Source organism: Ciona intestinalis, chromosome 3, assembly GCF_000224145.3.
Source record: "Ciona intestinalis chromosome 3, KH, whole genome shotgun sequence".
NCBI classification, from domain to species: domain Eukaryota; kingdom Metazoa; phylum Chordata; class Ascidiacea; order Phlebobranchia; family Cionidae; genus Ciona; species Ciona intestinalis.
In genome coordinates, this window is record NC_020168.2 from 2,670,011 (window position 1) to 2,687,456 (window position 17,446).

The 17,446-nt window shown below is 34.0% G+C and overlaps 2 protein-coding genes across 3 annotated transcripts; both read left to right on the forward strand.

Moving 5' to 3' along the window:
* Window positions 1-2,186: 2,186 nt before the first annotated feature.
* LOC100183972 (kinesin-like protein KIF1C) lies at window positions 2,187-12,665 on the forward strand. 2 transcript variants are annotated; one of them, XM_009859826.3, is made up of 24 exons: window positions 2,187-2,410; window positions 2,534-2,666; window positions 3,022-3,089; window positions 3,462-3,564; window positions 3,854-4,061; window positions 4,350-4,536; window positions 5,184-5,343; window positions 5,492-5,568; window positions 6,067-6,177; window positions 6,358-6,491; window positions 6,972-7,106; window positions 7,350-7,489; window positions 7,687-7,772; window positions 8,016-8,102; window positions 8,556-8,672; window positions 9,809-9,886; window positions 9,953-10,063; window positions 10,262-10,372; window positions 10,545-10,652; window positions 10,719-10,858; window positions 10,914-11,045; window positions 11,612-11,730; window positions 11,820-11,908; window positions 12,396-12,665. In XM_009859826.3, exons 1-24 carry the CDS (start codon window positions 2,261-2,263, stop codon window positions 12,522-12,524), a joined length of 2,913 nt encoding a protein of 970 aa, XP_009858128.1. In that variant the 5' UTR covers window positions 2,187-2,260; the 3' UTR covers window positions 12,525-12,665. The 2 variants fall into 2 exon arrangements, with proteins under 2 accessions (XP_009858128.1, XP_026689383.1); XM_026833582.1 differs by lacking the exons at window positions 11,612-11,730; window positions 11,820-11,908.
* Window positions 12,666-14,711: 2,046 nt separating this feature from the next.
* LOC108951123 (putative ferric-chelate reductase 1) lies at window positions 14,712-17,314 on the forward strand. Its single transcript, XM_018817874.2, has 4 exons — window positions 14,712-14,948; window positions 16,226-16,423; window positions 16,684-16,785; window positions 17,054-17,314. Exons 1-4 carry the CDS (start codon window positions 14,883-14,885, stop codon window positions 17,312-17,314), a joined length of 627 nt encoding a protein of 208 aa, XP_018673419.1. The 5' UTR covers window positions 14,712-14,882.
* Window positions 17,315-17,446: the final 132 nt, after the last annotated feature.

The window sequence follows — 17,446 nt, forward strand, 5'->3', positions numbered from 1 at the left end:
AGACACTTGCTTTACTATGTGTCCTTGAGCAAGACACTTGCTTTACCGGCGCCGTGGTTAACGGCAATTGCTCCAACCCAGTGGTCACTAATGGGTTGTCCAAATTATCAGCCATACATATAAATGAGAAAAAAATCCCCAGATAAAATAATCATCCACAAAGTAACATACTTGGTAACTCGTAAGCTGGCGCGAGGTGTTAAACCCGTGTTATAACGACTGTCGTTTCCCGGCCACGCGAGGATAAAGTAAGTTACATTCATTCATTCAAACTCGTATCCACTAGGCTAAAAGCGCGCTAACCACGGCGCCGGTAAAAAAATCGAGTGACATTTATTTAGATAACAATTATAGAATTTTGCGACCTATCCCATATTACCCCACAGTACCATCAATTAGAAAGCGAGATTTCGGTATTTCGTTACTTGAAAATTAAGTAAGCGCTGTCTGCCTGCCTTCATGTTTAACATTTACTTCAACTTAATACACAGTTCGCACACATAATAAACGGCCGTGACGACCGTCAATAGAATTTCGCGTGAAAGGAAAACAGTTTTGGACATTCGATAGTTCAATTCGTATAGTAATATTTTCCTTTAGTCCAAGTTATATTATGTTGAGTTGAAATTTTTTCGTTTTGTGCGGCGTAGAAACAGGCATCAGTTTAAACAACAGTAGACACAAATAATTATAAGATTATAGAAAATTGGGAGGCTATATATGTATATAGTAGGGTGAGGAAAGATGGGACACGTTTCGTTTTGTTTACCTGTCTCATTTGGTCGTAAACAAAAAACATTCAAAGAATTCTAAAATCGTATCCTCACGACTCCCATAGACCGTTGTTAATTGTTTAAAAGACGATCAGGATATTCGGTTAGGCCTATTATGTACTAAAGGTGTCCCATTTTACCCCATAGTATAAATAACAGGTTTGTAGATTAATTTATTGCGTGGGTGGCTAATTGCCGTACTGGAACGTGTTTGATTTAAACACTATGTAAACCAGTTAGAACTATACTAAACCAAACAAGGTTATGACTTTTGCCCTGAGTTCAATTACATCACTTATTACCTGTAAATGTTAATTTATTAAGTACATTGTGTTTATTTAGCCAACGCGTTATTGAGACTGTAAACATTATTAGCTTTTCTCTAGCTCTAGAAAATATATATTTGGCATTATTTGATAGCGAGTGCAGCATTATAAAGTAAAGTAGAGTGGGGGAAGACGGGACACCTTTAGCACATAATGTTCAAATACGTTGATCGTGTTTCAAACAATTAACAATATGGAAGCCGTGAGGACACAGTTTTATATTTCTTTAAATGTTCTATGTTTACTACTAAATGGGGCGAGGAAATAGAATAAAAAGTGTCCCATCTTCCCCTAACATACTATACAAGTATGTATCGTATAATTTCGTTTGTTTGGAATAAAAATATACGGGTGCCTATTTTTTGCTTGTAGGCTATGTTTTAAACAGGTCAGTGTAGAGAAATAAGGTTGTTTAATCAAAAGGGACATGTCGCATAACATAAAAGTTGCGGTCAGAGTTCGCCCATTCATATCCTTTTTATATTATCTGTTTAAAGTTATGTTGGACGTTGTGTTGGCCTACTGAAACTCACTTAACATTCGCAGTGTCAAAATTATGACATAAAATATTTTTAAGTTTTTAAACTAAAACGTTTCCTTTTTCCATGCTAAGATTAAGTACGCTTAGATTTATTTATTTAACACATTGTCCCCTTTATATCAAGATGCGATGTGACTCTTCGTATTTCATTTTTGCCTTTTGTTGTTTTCTTTGCTACCTTGGTGATTCGGGGAATCCCCTACAGAGAAATATTAGTTGCCCTTCTCGCTTTCTTTTTCTTTTTTGCTTTAATCTTGTTGAGTTTGCGATGTATTTGCCCAACGTGTATTTGCCTATTCCGGGTTAAAGCAGAAAAATGTGGAGATAACTGTTTAAATGCTGGTTAGGCATCTAAGGTGTATTATTGCTTTATAACCAAAACTTATTGATATGTTAGTTTGCACGCATTAAACATAATAAACTGTAACGTAAAAAATGCCCTGCTCAAAAAAATCTTCATAAAATAAAATCTGAGATTTTTTTACCGCCACTTATGTGTGTTTAGAACAATCAATTAATAATGGTTAAAGTATTTAATTTTTACCGTTACAATCAAGCTCAACCTTAACTAAACTTACAATGGGCGAGAAAAATCAACAGACTCAAGCCTTGTTGTGGATATGGTGGAAAACACCACAATACTGAAGGATCCAGATAAAATAAAAAATGATAAAAAGTTCACTTTCGACTACTCGTACTGGTCACACGATGGCTACGAAGAGCAGGATGATGGTTACTATGCGCCAGTTGATCCTCGATATGCTGATCAAGTAAAATCTTATGTTTAAAAGTTTTTTTTTGTTATGAATGTTAATTATATTATAATGGAGTTGATTCTGTTTGCTTTACGTGATGTTTGTAAAAAGTCTGTTAAATGAGGTTTTGTTTTCCAGAGAAAAGTGTTTGATGACCTTGGGCGTGGAGTTCTTGCAAATGCTTGGGAAGGATTCAACTGTTCGTTGTTTGCGTATGGACAAACTGGTTCAGGGAAATCATATTCCATATTTGGGTATGATAAAAATAAAGGTGAATACCAAAAAAATTTTTTTTCAATATTTATCAAAGTTGTTGTGAAATCAATATAAAATGCTTAGTGCTGTAGCCTAGTGGTTAGAGTGCTCACATCATAGCCGTATACTAGTGTCGTCGTGTTTGCTTTTGAGCAAGACACTTAAAGTATCTTGCTTTAAACCAGTGGTTACTAATGGGTCGTCCTTATTGTCGGCTATAAAAGAAACACAAAAACAATCACCCACAAAGATACATAAATGGTAACACGAAAGCGGGCACGAGGTGTATAAAATGCCATACACATGTTTTATTTACTAATTGCATCGCCATGTGTGGATAACTCTAATTTTTGTTTATAATTTGTTTTCAGGCATAGTTCCAGCTACATGCAAACAGTTATTTGAAGAGATTGATCAAAAACCAACTGGACATTATCCAGTTAGTAATATTTTTAACTTGACTTCCAGTTGAACTTTACATTTATTTTCGTAACAACAAACCTATATACTTGTTAATTATTGATGGTTTAAAAACAATAATTACTTGAAAGTATGTTTGTTTTACCACCAAGGCAGTATTTATTGATTGATGCTATTGTGCAATATTATGTAACTTTTATTTGCATTTAGATTAAGTTGCATAACTGAAATGTGCTCTCGTGTTTAAAAAAAATTAACTAAGAGTTTCTCTTTCGTGCTGAAAAAAAAATCTTCCTAAATAATAAACAATTTATTCCATATAATTGATTTCACAGACAGACATTACCATTTCAATTAATTTTATCATAAACAAACAAACTTTATATTGTAGGTCACAGTATCCATGGTTGAAATCTACAATGAAAAAGTAAAAGATTTGCTTAGTAACAAAACTGATCTAAAAATTCGAGAAAATGCCAAGACAGGATTTTATGGTAAGTCATTTTGATTGAATTTCCTCAGAAGAAAAACAAACATTTCCTGGGTTGTATTGCACAAACAACTAGACAACCCATGCCACAGGCATTTATAGGTTGTCTAAATAGTCAGCCGTACATGAAAAAAATCCATCAAAATAATCACCTACTAAAGTACACTTGTAATAACTCGTAAGCGGGCATTTGGATTATTAAACAGAACACCCAAGTTATAATGACTGTCGTTTCCCCATCATGTAAGAATAAGTAAGCCGCTTTTTTTTATTGAACCAACTTTTATTTTTAGTTAAAGATTTGAAAGTACAAACTGTTGTGGATTATGAAGGCATACAGCTTTATATTGATAAAGGAAATAGTAACCGCACAGTTGCAAAAACTGTGATGAACGACACAAGTTCACGTGCACATACCATCTTCACATTAACATTGGATCAAACCATGGGTGCTGAAATGAGAAAAACATCAGTTATTAACTTGGTGGATTTAGCTGGGAGGTAAGTTAAAGTTGTTTTTTAAGAACTTCTGACAGGTAAATTTAGATTTCATTGAAATAAGCATTTTGTCTACCATGCAATGAAACAAGGGTATAGATGCTCTAAATTTATTTACCGCCTTTGGGTTAACTTACGGAGTCCCTCTGTATGGTGTACAGAATATTGTTAGTTTCAACAAAATCTATGTATTTTCTTGACAAAATATCAGTTTTTGGGAAAAAATCGCCATGTTAGCAACAGCAATATAAATTTCAACCTAAATTAAAAATTGAAAAAATGTTTTATTAGTGAACGTGTGGGAAGAAATGATGTGAAAGGAAAAATATTTGATGAAGGAAAAAATATTAACCTCAGTCTTTTGACTCTTGGTAATTGCATCAACTCGATTGTAAAAAATGAGAAACCTGCGTTTAGAAATTCAGTTATGACCAAGTTGTTAAAGAATGCTCTTGGAGGAAACAGCAAAACTATTATGGTAGTCATTTTATATTATTCGTTTAACTGTTCATGTTTTTGCTACTTCCTAAACTATTATGTTGTACAGCAAGCATGGATGAATGGATGTAATAATAATAGTAATAATAACTTTTTATTTGTCTCTTCGATTACGGTAGTGAAAATTTAGAAATATTTGAAACGAAAAGACAGGATATACCGACAAAACAACAGTTGTTAAAACACGTTACAATTAAAAACATATTTATAATTTGTTGGAAGAAAATAAGTGTGGTCTCTACACCTAGCAAACTTACTTTATCCTCTCGTGGCCGGAAAACAGCAGTCGCTATAACAACCCATTATATCTAAGTTAAAGGCAGCCACGCTACCCAATTATGCTACGGCACCGGACAAGCATGATCCTATTATATGAATTTTTCGAAAAAATAACAAATTTATGCATCTTGTATTCCTTGGTTTTACCTGAACATGTCATAGTGAATCCCAGGGAACTGATTTCACATACCAACATATTTACACCCTGCCTGAAAAACATGAAGTCCGTATAAGTTTACCTTTTTGGATTTAAAAGGAAAATGACTCAGATTCTTCACTGCATATGTAATCAACTGTAATCAACTATCTATATTTAACTTTGAACTGAGTAACATACTGTTCTTGCAGCTGGCTGCATTGAGTCCTTCAGACAGCGATTATGGTGAAACTTTGTCAACTTTGCGATTTGCTGATCGTGCAAAACAAATCAAGACAAAAGCTGTAGTAAATGAAGATCCTAATGTGAAACTCATTCGAGAATTACGAGAAGAAATCGCCCAGCTAAAAGGTGAAAGTTAAAATTTAGTTCATTTTGTTTTCAAAGGTTAAAATTAAATATCGAAACATAGAAGAGTTATTGAATAGTTTGACCAAATTATTTTTTCTGTAAGTGCTCTACTTACATGTGGTTTATTTCTGTTTAAAATCTTGGACAGATCAACTACAGCAAACAGCTGCTCCCTCAGTGCCAATGGAAAAATACACTGAAGTTATAAATAAGAATGAAGAACAGGTTGGTATAATTAACACACAAGTGGATATTAAACTTAAGTATACTAAGGTGCTCTGTTAAACTGTTTTTCCTTTCCCTTATTTATGTTTTTTGTGTTTATCTTTTATTTAAGCAACTACACAATACTAGACCATAAATAAAATTCATTAAGGCCTTAGATTTGAGCGTTTCTATTCTCTATTAAACGCATAGAAGTTTTGTGATGTTTTTATATTATTTCTATATTGCTGTGCCTTCTTCCTACGTTATTCTTGTCTCTAGCCTGACCTTTCATTCTAAGCAGCGTAGTGTTAGAGTACGTTGTGTGTTAGACTACTAGGTGTCTGTCATATTGTGAACGTGAACTATGTTAGATTAACCATTGCTTAAGTGTGTTATAGCTCACTTAAGTTAGTTGAAATAAAACCAGAGACCTAATTTTAAAAAGTTTCTTTAATGGTTCATTACAGTATTCATATTGTAAATATTAATTAAAATGTGTGCACTTGCGTATTCTAGATCAAGAGTTTACAAACTCAACTGGAAAAATCAGCTGTAGAATGGGAATCAAGGATGAGAGAAAATGAAAAGAGCATAAGAGCAGATTTAAAAGAGAAAAAAGCTCAAAAAGTAAATGTATAAAACTTAAAAAAAAGACCTAATACATTGTAATTCTCTATGCAATTAAAGGTTTTATCAAATAAAAAATTAACAGTGTAAAAGTAAGTTTAATATTCAGTTACTGAAAAAAATATTTTGAGTACAGTTTTCCCATTCCTCATTTAATGTTTTACAACTCAAATAAAACAGAAAAAGAGAAAACGAAACCCTCACATTTGGAGTCTGAATTCAGATATAATGTTAAGTGGTGCTGTGGTTCAATATACGCCAGTTGGACAAACTACAGTTGGCAGTTCTAAAGAATCAAACATTCAAATTTTGGGGTGAGAAAATTTAAATTTAGCTGTTGTTCATTTTATCTTAGGATATATGTCATGTTAATATTGAATGTAAGAGTTAAAGAATGTAATTTATTCATCCTCGCGTGACTGGAAAAAGTCAGTCGTTAAACACGGTATTCTGTTTTATACAATTCAAGCCAGCTAAAGAGTTACCAATTATGTTACTTCGTGGGTAATTGTTTTTAAAAGAATTTTTTTATTTGTGGCTGATAATTTGGACAACCCATTAGTGACCACTGGGTTGGAGCAATTGCTGATAAATGTCTTTTCCAAGGACACATACCCCAGAAATGGTAGCAGCGATGAGCCTTGAACCCATTACCTCTGCGCTTATGGCGCCTTACAATATTAAAATACATGACTGTTTGTTTAAAAAATCCAGGCACTGCCTACTACCATCTAGTCTAATAAAAAACAGTTACAGACCTATATATATGGTAAATTACAAAGTTTGTTCTAAAGAATTCAATCTGAGCATACTGTGATAACAAATGAGGAAAACGAACATATTTTCATCTCCCCTGTTTCTGAGGAAGCTACAGTTCGTGTTAATGGAATACGTGTTACAGAAAAAACAAGGCTAGCCCACCATGACAGGTTAGTTGCTAAGTTTCTATATGTGTGTGATTTTTATGATAAATGTAAATTATGATCATAGGTGACAAAAAGTTGAGTCCATTGCTATATTGTTTTAAAAGACATTCTTTTAAACGGCTAGGCTTTTGTAATGCTATGTCTTCTGACCTAATTTGTCTCCTTACTTAATTATGGAAAAGTGACTGAAAATAAACATTATCTATCGCAAATTGTTGATTCCATAATATTTCGATTTTTACACAGAATTCTTTTTGGATCAGTTGATTTGTTTGTATTTGAGCATCCATATGAATTGGCGAAATTAAAAAGAAATAATATGAAACCTACCAAAGCGTCTTTTGAATTAGCTAGATCTGAAATCTTTTTGCACTGTTCTTATGAAGGTAAACTAAAACTTGTATTTATTAAGTAATATTTATACAGTGAACATTTTCCTTTCAGTAAAAAAAACGATTCTTGTATCCTGTAAGGATCTCAATTAAAAGTTCATAAAAAAAATTATAAAAAAATATGATTACATATGAATGTACGACCAAACAACTGCTTTTCGAAAAAAAATGTTATTTGAATTTAAATCCAGATTTATTGGAGCAAGATTCAACTTTCCTAAAGGGGTTTACTGAAGATGAATATAAAAAAATGAAAGAAGATTTCATAAAAAAGCAGGTATAAAAATTACCATTAATTTAATTTTATGAAAAAGCAGGTATAAAAATTACTAATAATTTATTGTCATTTTGTATCTTTGCATGGTGGAGCAACCTACAACTGCAATATCTTGCAGATTATTTGTATTTGCTTGCTACTACATCTTCTGGCTAAGGCGTAAACCTTCAATATTTAATTTAATACATACTACTGTAATGTTTATAAATGTCATGTTTATTAGAATTATTTGCTTATTTAAAGGAAGAGGAAGCTCAAATGCTGAACTCGAATCATGAAAATGCTCAAGTCGATTTCGACAAAAGATTCGCAGAAGAAATAGGAAAACTTGTAAGTTAATTATAATTTGTTTGCCTTTAATTAAAAAAGTGTAATTATTGGTTATGCACTTCAATTGGGAAAATATTAATGTTAGGATTAAATTCAACCATGCTTTTTCTTGCGGATCACATACTAATTTTAGCTTTAGGTGTTTACTTTGTCAATAGATGTCTACTGGATTAGGAAATGTAATTTATGGCAACTTGAGAAGTTCTAACAGGTTTTAAAATTATAAAAAATTGACAGGTTTTTAAATTATTTAGAAACCATATTATTTAGAAAGATTTTTCTTTCAATTTTTAATCATAATGTGTCAAAAACAATTAGAAACCTAACATTCTTTATTTACAAGTTTTTTTGTAAACACTTTGATGGCCTATGAACATTAATATTCACATTTATTGGAAATGAAGTACAGTAACAATTGAATGTACTACTGATTTGACCATATCTACAAACTAGGTTGAGTGGCAGGGAAAATTAGCAAAGGAAGCTGAAAAGGAGCATACTCAACAACGGGAAGCACTTGAAGCAGAAATTCGTATATTGCGTAGTGACAAGAATGCAAACGAAACTGAGGTTTGGGGCAACTATTTGCAATTTGTTTTTTATTGATTGAAGTAGTTTATATATTTGTCTGTGAGTTAGGTAAAGTGTTATACAGCCCAAGGATATGTCACTTCAATTATAACTTTTTATCAATATGAATGTAACTTAATTTATTCTTGCGTGGCCAGAAATCGACAGTCGTTAAAACACGGTGTTCTGTTTCATACACCTGGTGTTAGCTTACAAGTTACCACGTATGTTACTTCGTGTGGGATATAGTATTTACAAAACCTTTACTACAAGTTTTAAAGTAATTCATATATTTATCTGTAAGTTTGCTAAAGTGTTATATAGGGCTGTGGATTTTCCCTATTTTTGTTTAACCGTTAACCGTTCAGTTTTAACCGGTTAACCGATACAAGTGTAATCCTAATAAAAGCGTCTTGTTTATCGCTTTTCTTTCGCGAATTTAAAGGCAACTTTACGACGAACGTATGGACTATGCTTGCAATACACGGGCAAACGTTCTTAACGTTAAAGTAATGCTTTCTTATTCATATTCAAACCTGTTTTAAAACACCTGCCGTCTAAATAATCAACGTGTGAATTGCAATTATGACGCAGTTTTTAACGTGTGAATTGCTATTATGTCGTAATCAATTGCCAGGTCAAACAATCGCTATTATGATGCAATGAATCCACGTGTGAATGCCTGCTTTTTCGTAAAAAACACGCTGCTTGGCTGAGGAAAACATTTAAGTTGTGTATTACACCAATATAATGTTGCAAAACTAGTTAGCCTGCGGTATTAACAATCAAGATTGATGGCGTAATCGCCGTTGTAGGGCACGATCAAAGCAACAGCGTCCCTGCGCACTCTGTCTTATTGCAAAACAACAATCAACGAACACGAACACGTACCTTTCGTGTAAATAAGACAGATATTGATATACGTTTATGCCCTATGACGTCATAGTTCGGTTAACGACTTGAACTTTTCGTTAGCGGTTAACCGAATAGGTTCGGTTAACCGGTTAACTGTTAACTTTTCCACAGCCCTAGACTGTTATACAATCCAAAGATATTTGACTTTAAATCAAAACATTTTAATTAATACATTATTTATCAAACCCTTACTACAAGGTATTAGTAAAACTGCATTTTAGAATGTGGCCAAAGTCAAGGTATTGGAGCTGCATAAAATAATGTACGCAGATGCAGCGGTTAGAAAACTGGAGAAACAGGTGAAACATTTTCAATATTTGTACATGAAAATAAAATCTGTATAGGAAGTAATTTCCTGCTTTTAGAAACAATGGTATGATATGAAAATTGGGAAATTGAACGAGGAATTTGATAAAGACATCAAGATGAAAGATTTTGAACAGGAACGCACTCGAATGTTAAATGACCTAGAACAGGTTTGTATTTTCTTTGACAGTTTGATGTTTTCATTAACTAGGAGTTATTGTTCAATAAGCAACTTTTTTCTAATGGATATAGTCACAAACTTTGTTGTATATCTCATATGCCTTGAAAAGATGTTTAGAAATCAAAGTTATTTTTGGATAATAACCTAATGTGGAATGGCAAGGTTTGATTTACCCAATTGTAAACAGCTGGAGCAAAATGAAGAAAGGATGCAAAATATGAAACAGAAGTATAAAAATGATGCACAAAAATTACAAGCTGAAAAAGATCATAAATACGTGAAGGAAAAACTAAAAGAGGTTGGATTTTTCAAGTACATTTTAAGTAAACAACAAGATTGTATTTATTAAATTATTAATAACAAAGGGGGGTGTACACTGCTGTCATAAAAGTTATATATTATTTGCCTTTTAAGTTGAATTTAGCCCTATCCTAATAGTAATAAATAGTAAATCTCGTATATTACTTTAGATGCAGCTACTTTTAAAAAATATGGAACAAACGGACCCAAAGCAAAATGCAATGCATCTTATAGAATATGAAAATCAGTGTCAAATTCTTCAACAAATACAAAAAAAGGTAAAAGTTTCTGATATTTATAACTACTGACTATTTACCAAATTGTGATTGCTTGTTTTATTAAAGAGAAACCAAGAAAAATTTCCACATTTCTGGAATCTAAATGAGGAACCAGATTTGTGTAAAGTCATCATACACATTGTGATGCCTGGAGAGTCAACTATTGGCAGTGCTGAAAAAGCGAAAATAAAAATTAGTGGACACGGGTAAATAAGTTGCATAACAGATACTAAGAATATTTAATTGTGATTTGTTTTACAGAATCCTGGAAAATCATGCATTGGTTGAAAATGATGGAAAAGATGTTTATATTCAACCACTTGCTGATAATATTCAGATCTTGGTCAATGGAAAGGTGGTGAGCGGTAAACAAAAACTTCAGGATAATGATAGGTAAGTTGAATGAATGAATGAATGTATCTTACTTTATTCTCGCGTGGCCGGAAAATAACAGTCATTATAACTTGAATGTTCATACACCTTGTGCCAGCTTACGAGTTACCAAGTATGCACCGGCGCCGTGGCTTAGTATTTAGCGTGCTGCCTGTAACCCAGAGGTAATGGGTTCAAGGCTCGTCGCTGCTACCATTGTGGGCGTATATGTTCTTGGGCAAGACACTTAACGGCAATTGCTCCAACCCAGTGGTCACTAATGGGTTGTCTTTCGTTTTCCGGCCACGCAAGGATAAAGTAAGTTACATTCATTCATGTTATATTGTATTTGATAATTTGTTGGTGTTTTTTATGTTTTTTATGCGTGGCTTATAATTTGGACAACCCATTAGTCAACACTAAGTTGAAGCGATTGTAGTTAAGTGTCTTGCTCAAGAACACATACGCCCATATAATAGCAGCAAAGAGCCTTGAACCCATATATTAGACACTGACATATGCATTATTCATTTATTTTTAAATAATGTTTATAAGTACACTAGCGATTTATTTAAACCAATATTCAGGATCTACTTTGGTCCAAATCACTTGTATGTTTTGAACAAGCCTCAAGATGGAAAAATGAATTCAAAACAAATACTGATAACTTATAAAACAGCTTGGACTGAAATAACAAGCAATACAAGTAAGTTATGTGGCATTGTTCAACAACAATTCGAAATAAATAAGCATTTTGAACGTTTAGGGGGCAATACATTAATCACTATGTTACAGATTTTATTCAAAATACTAAAATAATCAACAATCTCAATGGAGTTCCACCTGAAGAAGTTAAACTAATGAAACATAAACATCTTATACAGGTAAAGTTTATAAAAGTTGAAATTGGTGTGTTAATATTTTATCGAGCATTTAATAAAGCATCACGTTTATCTTGTTTAATAACAAAGAACACTATACAAGTGTTTTTTTTGTGTATTCCAGCAATGTGGAAAAGTGGTTAAAGCATCGCCTGTAACCCATAGGTAATAGGTTCAATGCTCATCGCTGCTATCATTGTGGGCGTATGTAACCTTGGGCAAGGCACTTAACAGCAATTGCTCCAACCCAGTGGTCACTAATGGGTTGTCCAAATTATCAGCCATAGATAAAAAATAATCACCTACAAAGTAACATACGTGGTAACTCGTAAGCTGGCACGAGGTGTATGAACCCTTATTATTGTTTTCCGGCCACGCGAGGATAAAGTCAGTTTCATTCATTCATTCATAGTGTTTTTTGTTAATACATTTTTTGGTATCTTTATTTCACAAAATATGTTTTATTCTTGTTACAATATATGTATTTCAGCTGCATCGTTTACACCATCGACTGAAACGTGCTGAGAAGGATTTAGAGAGGAAACGACAACAAGGGCAAACCTTACACATACATGTGGTGAACACTGAAAAAAGATCAAGAATTTGTTTACTATTTTAGCTGCTTTGTAGCCCTTAACTAATATGTAAATTATATAATTCTATTCTTTTCGGAGACTTCTGTTTTTCTTCTGATACTCAACTGTGCATTGATAATCTAGTGTTTTAGATAGTTTTATTTATTAAAGAACACCCTGGAATATTTGTGTATGTATTATCCTGTGTGTTGGGTAACATGAGTCATGGAACCCAGTTTTTCCTGCGTCGCGAGTTTATCTTGGCTCGTTCATGTTCCTCGTCCGTGTCGTGTTTGTCTCGTCCGTATTTTGACACATCTACATTCAATTGTTAAGCATCGGAACGGTGTTTCCTCGTGCGCGTTTGTTAGACGTTTTTCTCAAAATATTAGTGGCGTCAATCACACATGGGTTGTTAAGGTAGGGACATTTAAACTTTGCCCCGCGTCGAGTGGTCGGCAACCGCCAGATTCTAGTCGTCGCCTCCCATTTCGTGCTCATACATTACGCGGTGTGTTCAAACCTTCAAAATGTTTGAACCTGAAGGTATAACACAGGTTTTGGCTGACAAGGCAAAAATTTAAACACTTTTTTGGAATTCTTTTTCATGTGGGTGAAGTTTTATTGACAGTTTGCTCATTACCCCATGTTTCTATGTTGTTTAATTAGACTTTCTTTGTAATTTTGTTTACTAAAACACCAGAATTTACGTTATATTTGGTCTTTTGAACTCCAAGAAGCCCAAAACACCCAACATTTTTTTATGTTTTCCCAGAGTTATTTTAATCCGTTAAACTTTATTTGTCCCGTCACTAAGACAGACATCTATTAATATAACAAGAAAATCCCCTGGTGTGTAACGTAAATACTAACACAAATAAATCTCATTCAGCGACGTCTGCGTCTACTGCATCGTCCTTACACGTTTAATCTATTTATATTCTTTCTTCCGTTGCTTGCCACACGTACGCATTCTTGTGAATAGTCTATATTTACCTTAACTTGCACACGTACCTTTATATATAGGCTAAACTTTCTACCCGATTTTTTTTATTGAATTTAGGGCATTTAAAAAACTACAACAGTATAACTTAGTAGAGAAGTATAATTTTAAAAATCCCTGATTTTTATGGTACCTATTTTAAAAAATTACTATACCTGGTAATTCGTAAGTTGGCACCAGGCGTATATGGAGACCCGTGTTATAACGACTGTCGTTTACCAGCCGCTCGAGGCTAGAGTAAGTTACATTACATTCATTCATTTATTCAGCAAGTAACAGCAAGGTGCCTTTACCAGCTGATTCTTTCATGCCTATAATAGTAAGCATTGATGCATATTTTCCGTCTATATTATTGTTAAAATTCCACTCACACAAAACTTAAGTCTGAATTATAGTTCCGGTGCTTGTTGCAAAAACTATCAGTTGTCAACCTTTATTTGTTTCCATACGGTTCTGATCACAATAACATAAATACCTGCGAGAACTACATGTTAAATATAGAACTTATACATATTCGAAATTTCTTCAATGGAATAAATGTTTTTAACGCTTCTGTCGTTTAAATTAAGCGTGAAGAGAAATATGACACTTTAAACCTGTTCATTCTACTACTCCTCCGGCAATCTGCACATGCGCACCGACAGCGTGTTCATTGGTGCGCAGGTTGCCAATACAATCGTGTTTTTGTCACTCAGTATCTTTGGACAGCGTCGGTTGAGGTTTCGTGTTTTTGCCACAATATGCGGGCAGTGGGCATTATTTTTTCCAACCTTTACGTGGATTTTGATTACAATTACATAAATAACTGGAAGAACTTCATAGAGTAGATTATTAAATAAAACTTACTTATTTGAAACGTGTTCAATGGAATAAATGTTTTTAACTCTTCTGTGGTTCAAATTAAGCCTGAGACAAAATATAACACTTTTAAGGTGGCTGCATGTACACAGTATCCGGCATGCGAAGTCGTATGCAAACCCATTAACGAGTTCCGCATGCGGCAGCGAAATCCGGACAAAACAGACGAAACGGACGAATTCCGGATACTGTGTACAGCCACTTTTGAACGTTTTTGTTTTCTCCCACTTCTTTAGGCGATCTGCGCGTGCGCACAGAGAGCGTGTCCATTGGTGCGCAACTCGCCATTACAATCCTGTTTTTGTCACGTAGTTTCTTTTATTAGCGTCTGTTGAAGTTTTATATAAAGCCAGGAAATGTGGTCAAATCATTAATCAGTAGCATAGCGTTATAAGCACATGTCGGGATCGCGAAAACAGCAATTTTAGCGGTTTACTATTACACTGCAGGGCGTAAACCAAATTTAGAAGTTAATCAAATTTTTCAGATAGAATAAGTTCTGCCACGTTTTTGTGTTTAATTTTAATGCCTAAAAGTGAAAATGATGATCAAACTAGTTACGATTCTTGTTTTAGTTTGTTCTTGTTACGGCCAAAGTTATCCAGCGGTGAGTTTATTTTAAAATTTCTCTCAACAATACTGAAACGCCTTTCCGCTAATTACTTGTATAGTAGGTGGGGGAAGACGGGACACCTTAAGCATATAAAATCTAAATGTTCTGATCATGTTTTAAACAATGAACAACGGTCTATGAGACTCGCGAGGATACGCTTTTCTAATTCTTTGAAAAACGGTGTCCCATCTTACCCCACACTACTCTATATATAAAACTATAGGTTGTGCCTAAAATAGAATGTATACAAGGATAATTTGTCAGCTATATCCGGGGACGTCGACTATAATAGTACAAGTACACCCATATTACCCCGGGAAGGTTGTAATAACGTTGCCCCATGGCCTATATGTAGACCAACGGATTTTCCTGAATTTGCCTCGCCGCTATCCGCCAATTTAAGCAATTAAAACATTATTATTTGTACAATTAAATGTATAAAAGGGTGGGGAAGATGGGAAACCTTTCACTCAATTTTCCCGTTCTATTTGGTAGTAAACAAAGAACAACCAAAAGAATTATAAAACCGTATCACGACTTCTATACACCGTTGTTAATTTTTTAAAACACGATTAGGATATTTGGGTTTTATGTGCTAAAGGTGACCCATGTTCCCCCACCCTACTATAGGCTACATAAACAAAGAAAAACACATTGGGTACATTTTGTCGTCATACAAAATCGAAGGAAATATTTAGTGTAATGTAATTTTACACCAAAACTGAAGAGTTGACACTTAAGTGTCTCTTGAAACTTTCGACAAGTTTTATTTAGTTTATATTTTAACTGAAAATATTTGAAAACAGTTTTTATCGTCGAACATTCTATACGCGAAGCCGGCAATTACTATCTCATTATAGCTTAAAGTTACGTTTAACGAATCTATTAAGTTTAACGGATTAACGGCTCGTGTTATGCTTTGGGCGTTGAATCCGAGACATTGGAAGAATGTAAATTTTGTCTTTATCCAGTTTAATAGGTGATGGTTTTGTAACGGCCGTTATAACACACGCCTGGCTTTCACAGCTTCAGGCAGAGTCGAAATTTATGTTTTCAAACAGGCGTTTTAGTTGTTTTTAATTTATTAATTTATTTTGCACCTTTTCATTTAATTTTCTTATTCCATTTGGTAGTAAGCAAAAAAGAATTATACAATTCCCACGACTTCTATAGACCGTTGTTAATTGTTCAAAACACGATCAGGATATTTGGATATAATATGCCAAATGTGTCCCATCTTACCCCACTCTATTATACACTATATGTTACAGCATAACGACCAAGATAACATTGCAAAGCTGGCGTCCCGTGATGGGTGGTTATGGAACACAACCACAGATTGTTCCCCTGCTTGCAGAACAATCACTTGGGAAAAAACTGCTCAAGGCGGTAACGACGCTTTAAAATTTACGGTGTCTGGCCCTAATCTTGGATATGTGGCTGTAGCCATTTCTACTGATGAAGGAATGGTATGTTATATGGGCGTTTGCATGGGCAATATCGGAGTCGTGATGTGACTAGTTTTACATTACTTGTATAATGAAAATAGATTTTCTGTAGTTGCTACCATCCTGGTTAATGTTTGGATACCATTTACACTTGGTTGAATTACACGTCAGTAAAATATTAGGTTTGACTATTTTAACTTTGGCGTATAAACTTTTTGTATTTATTTCTCAATAAAAATTAACAGCCTATATATTTAATGTACTTTCCTCTTTAAACACAGGGTCCAGCAGACGACACTTATATTTGCACATCCGTCAGCTCAACTGTCGTTGTTCACTCCGGCTATTTGACCGCGGAAGTCCCGCCCGGCATTACAACAACGGTGAACTTAAATATTTTTCTCCGTATGAGCATTTCTTTAACTGAGGTGAATTAACCTCTGGGAGTAAATTCATCGTGTTTAGAGGGTAAATGAGCTACAAATCGAAATCCACATCAGTTGATGGGACAGAAAATTTGTGGCAATTGTAGTATTTTACCAGACATTGAACAACTCGTTGTCTATATTGATAAGAAAATAAAATATTTTGTTACGCATTACTATGCCATCTATATTGATAAAAATCTTTTCTTTAACTTTATCCAATCAGCTTTCTTCATCTGATGTGACGTCATCCATTACGAATGGTGTGATTACGTGTTCGTTCTATCGACCAATGAGCGTCACGAAATCCGTAGCCGGCAGTGACGTCACTTGGAACGTGAATAATCAAAATTTTAACGTTCTATACGCGGAGGGGGCGATCTACGCCAATCGGAGCATCCATTATCATTCACTACGAAAACACACACATGGAGCATTCAATCTGCTGAAGCCTAAAGGTGACGCTTTTTTAGCACTATGCGATTAGATTAGATACCTTTAGCACATAATATCAAAATCCCTGACTGTTATAACAATTAACAGCAACGATCTGTAGGAATCGTGAAGATATGCTATAGTTGCCACGGTTAATAGGTCTAGGCGTTGTACATTAATATTA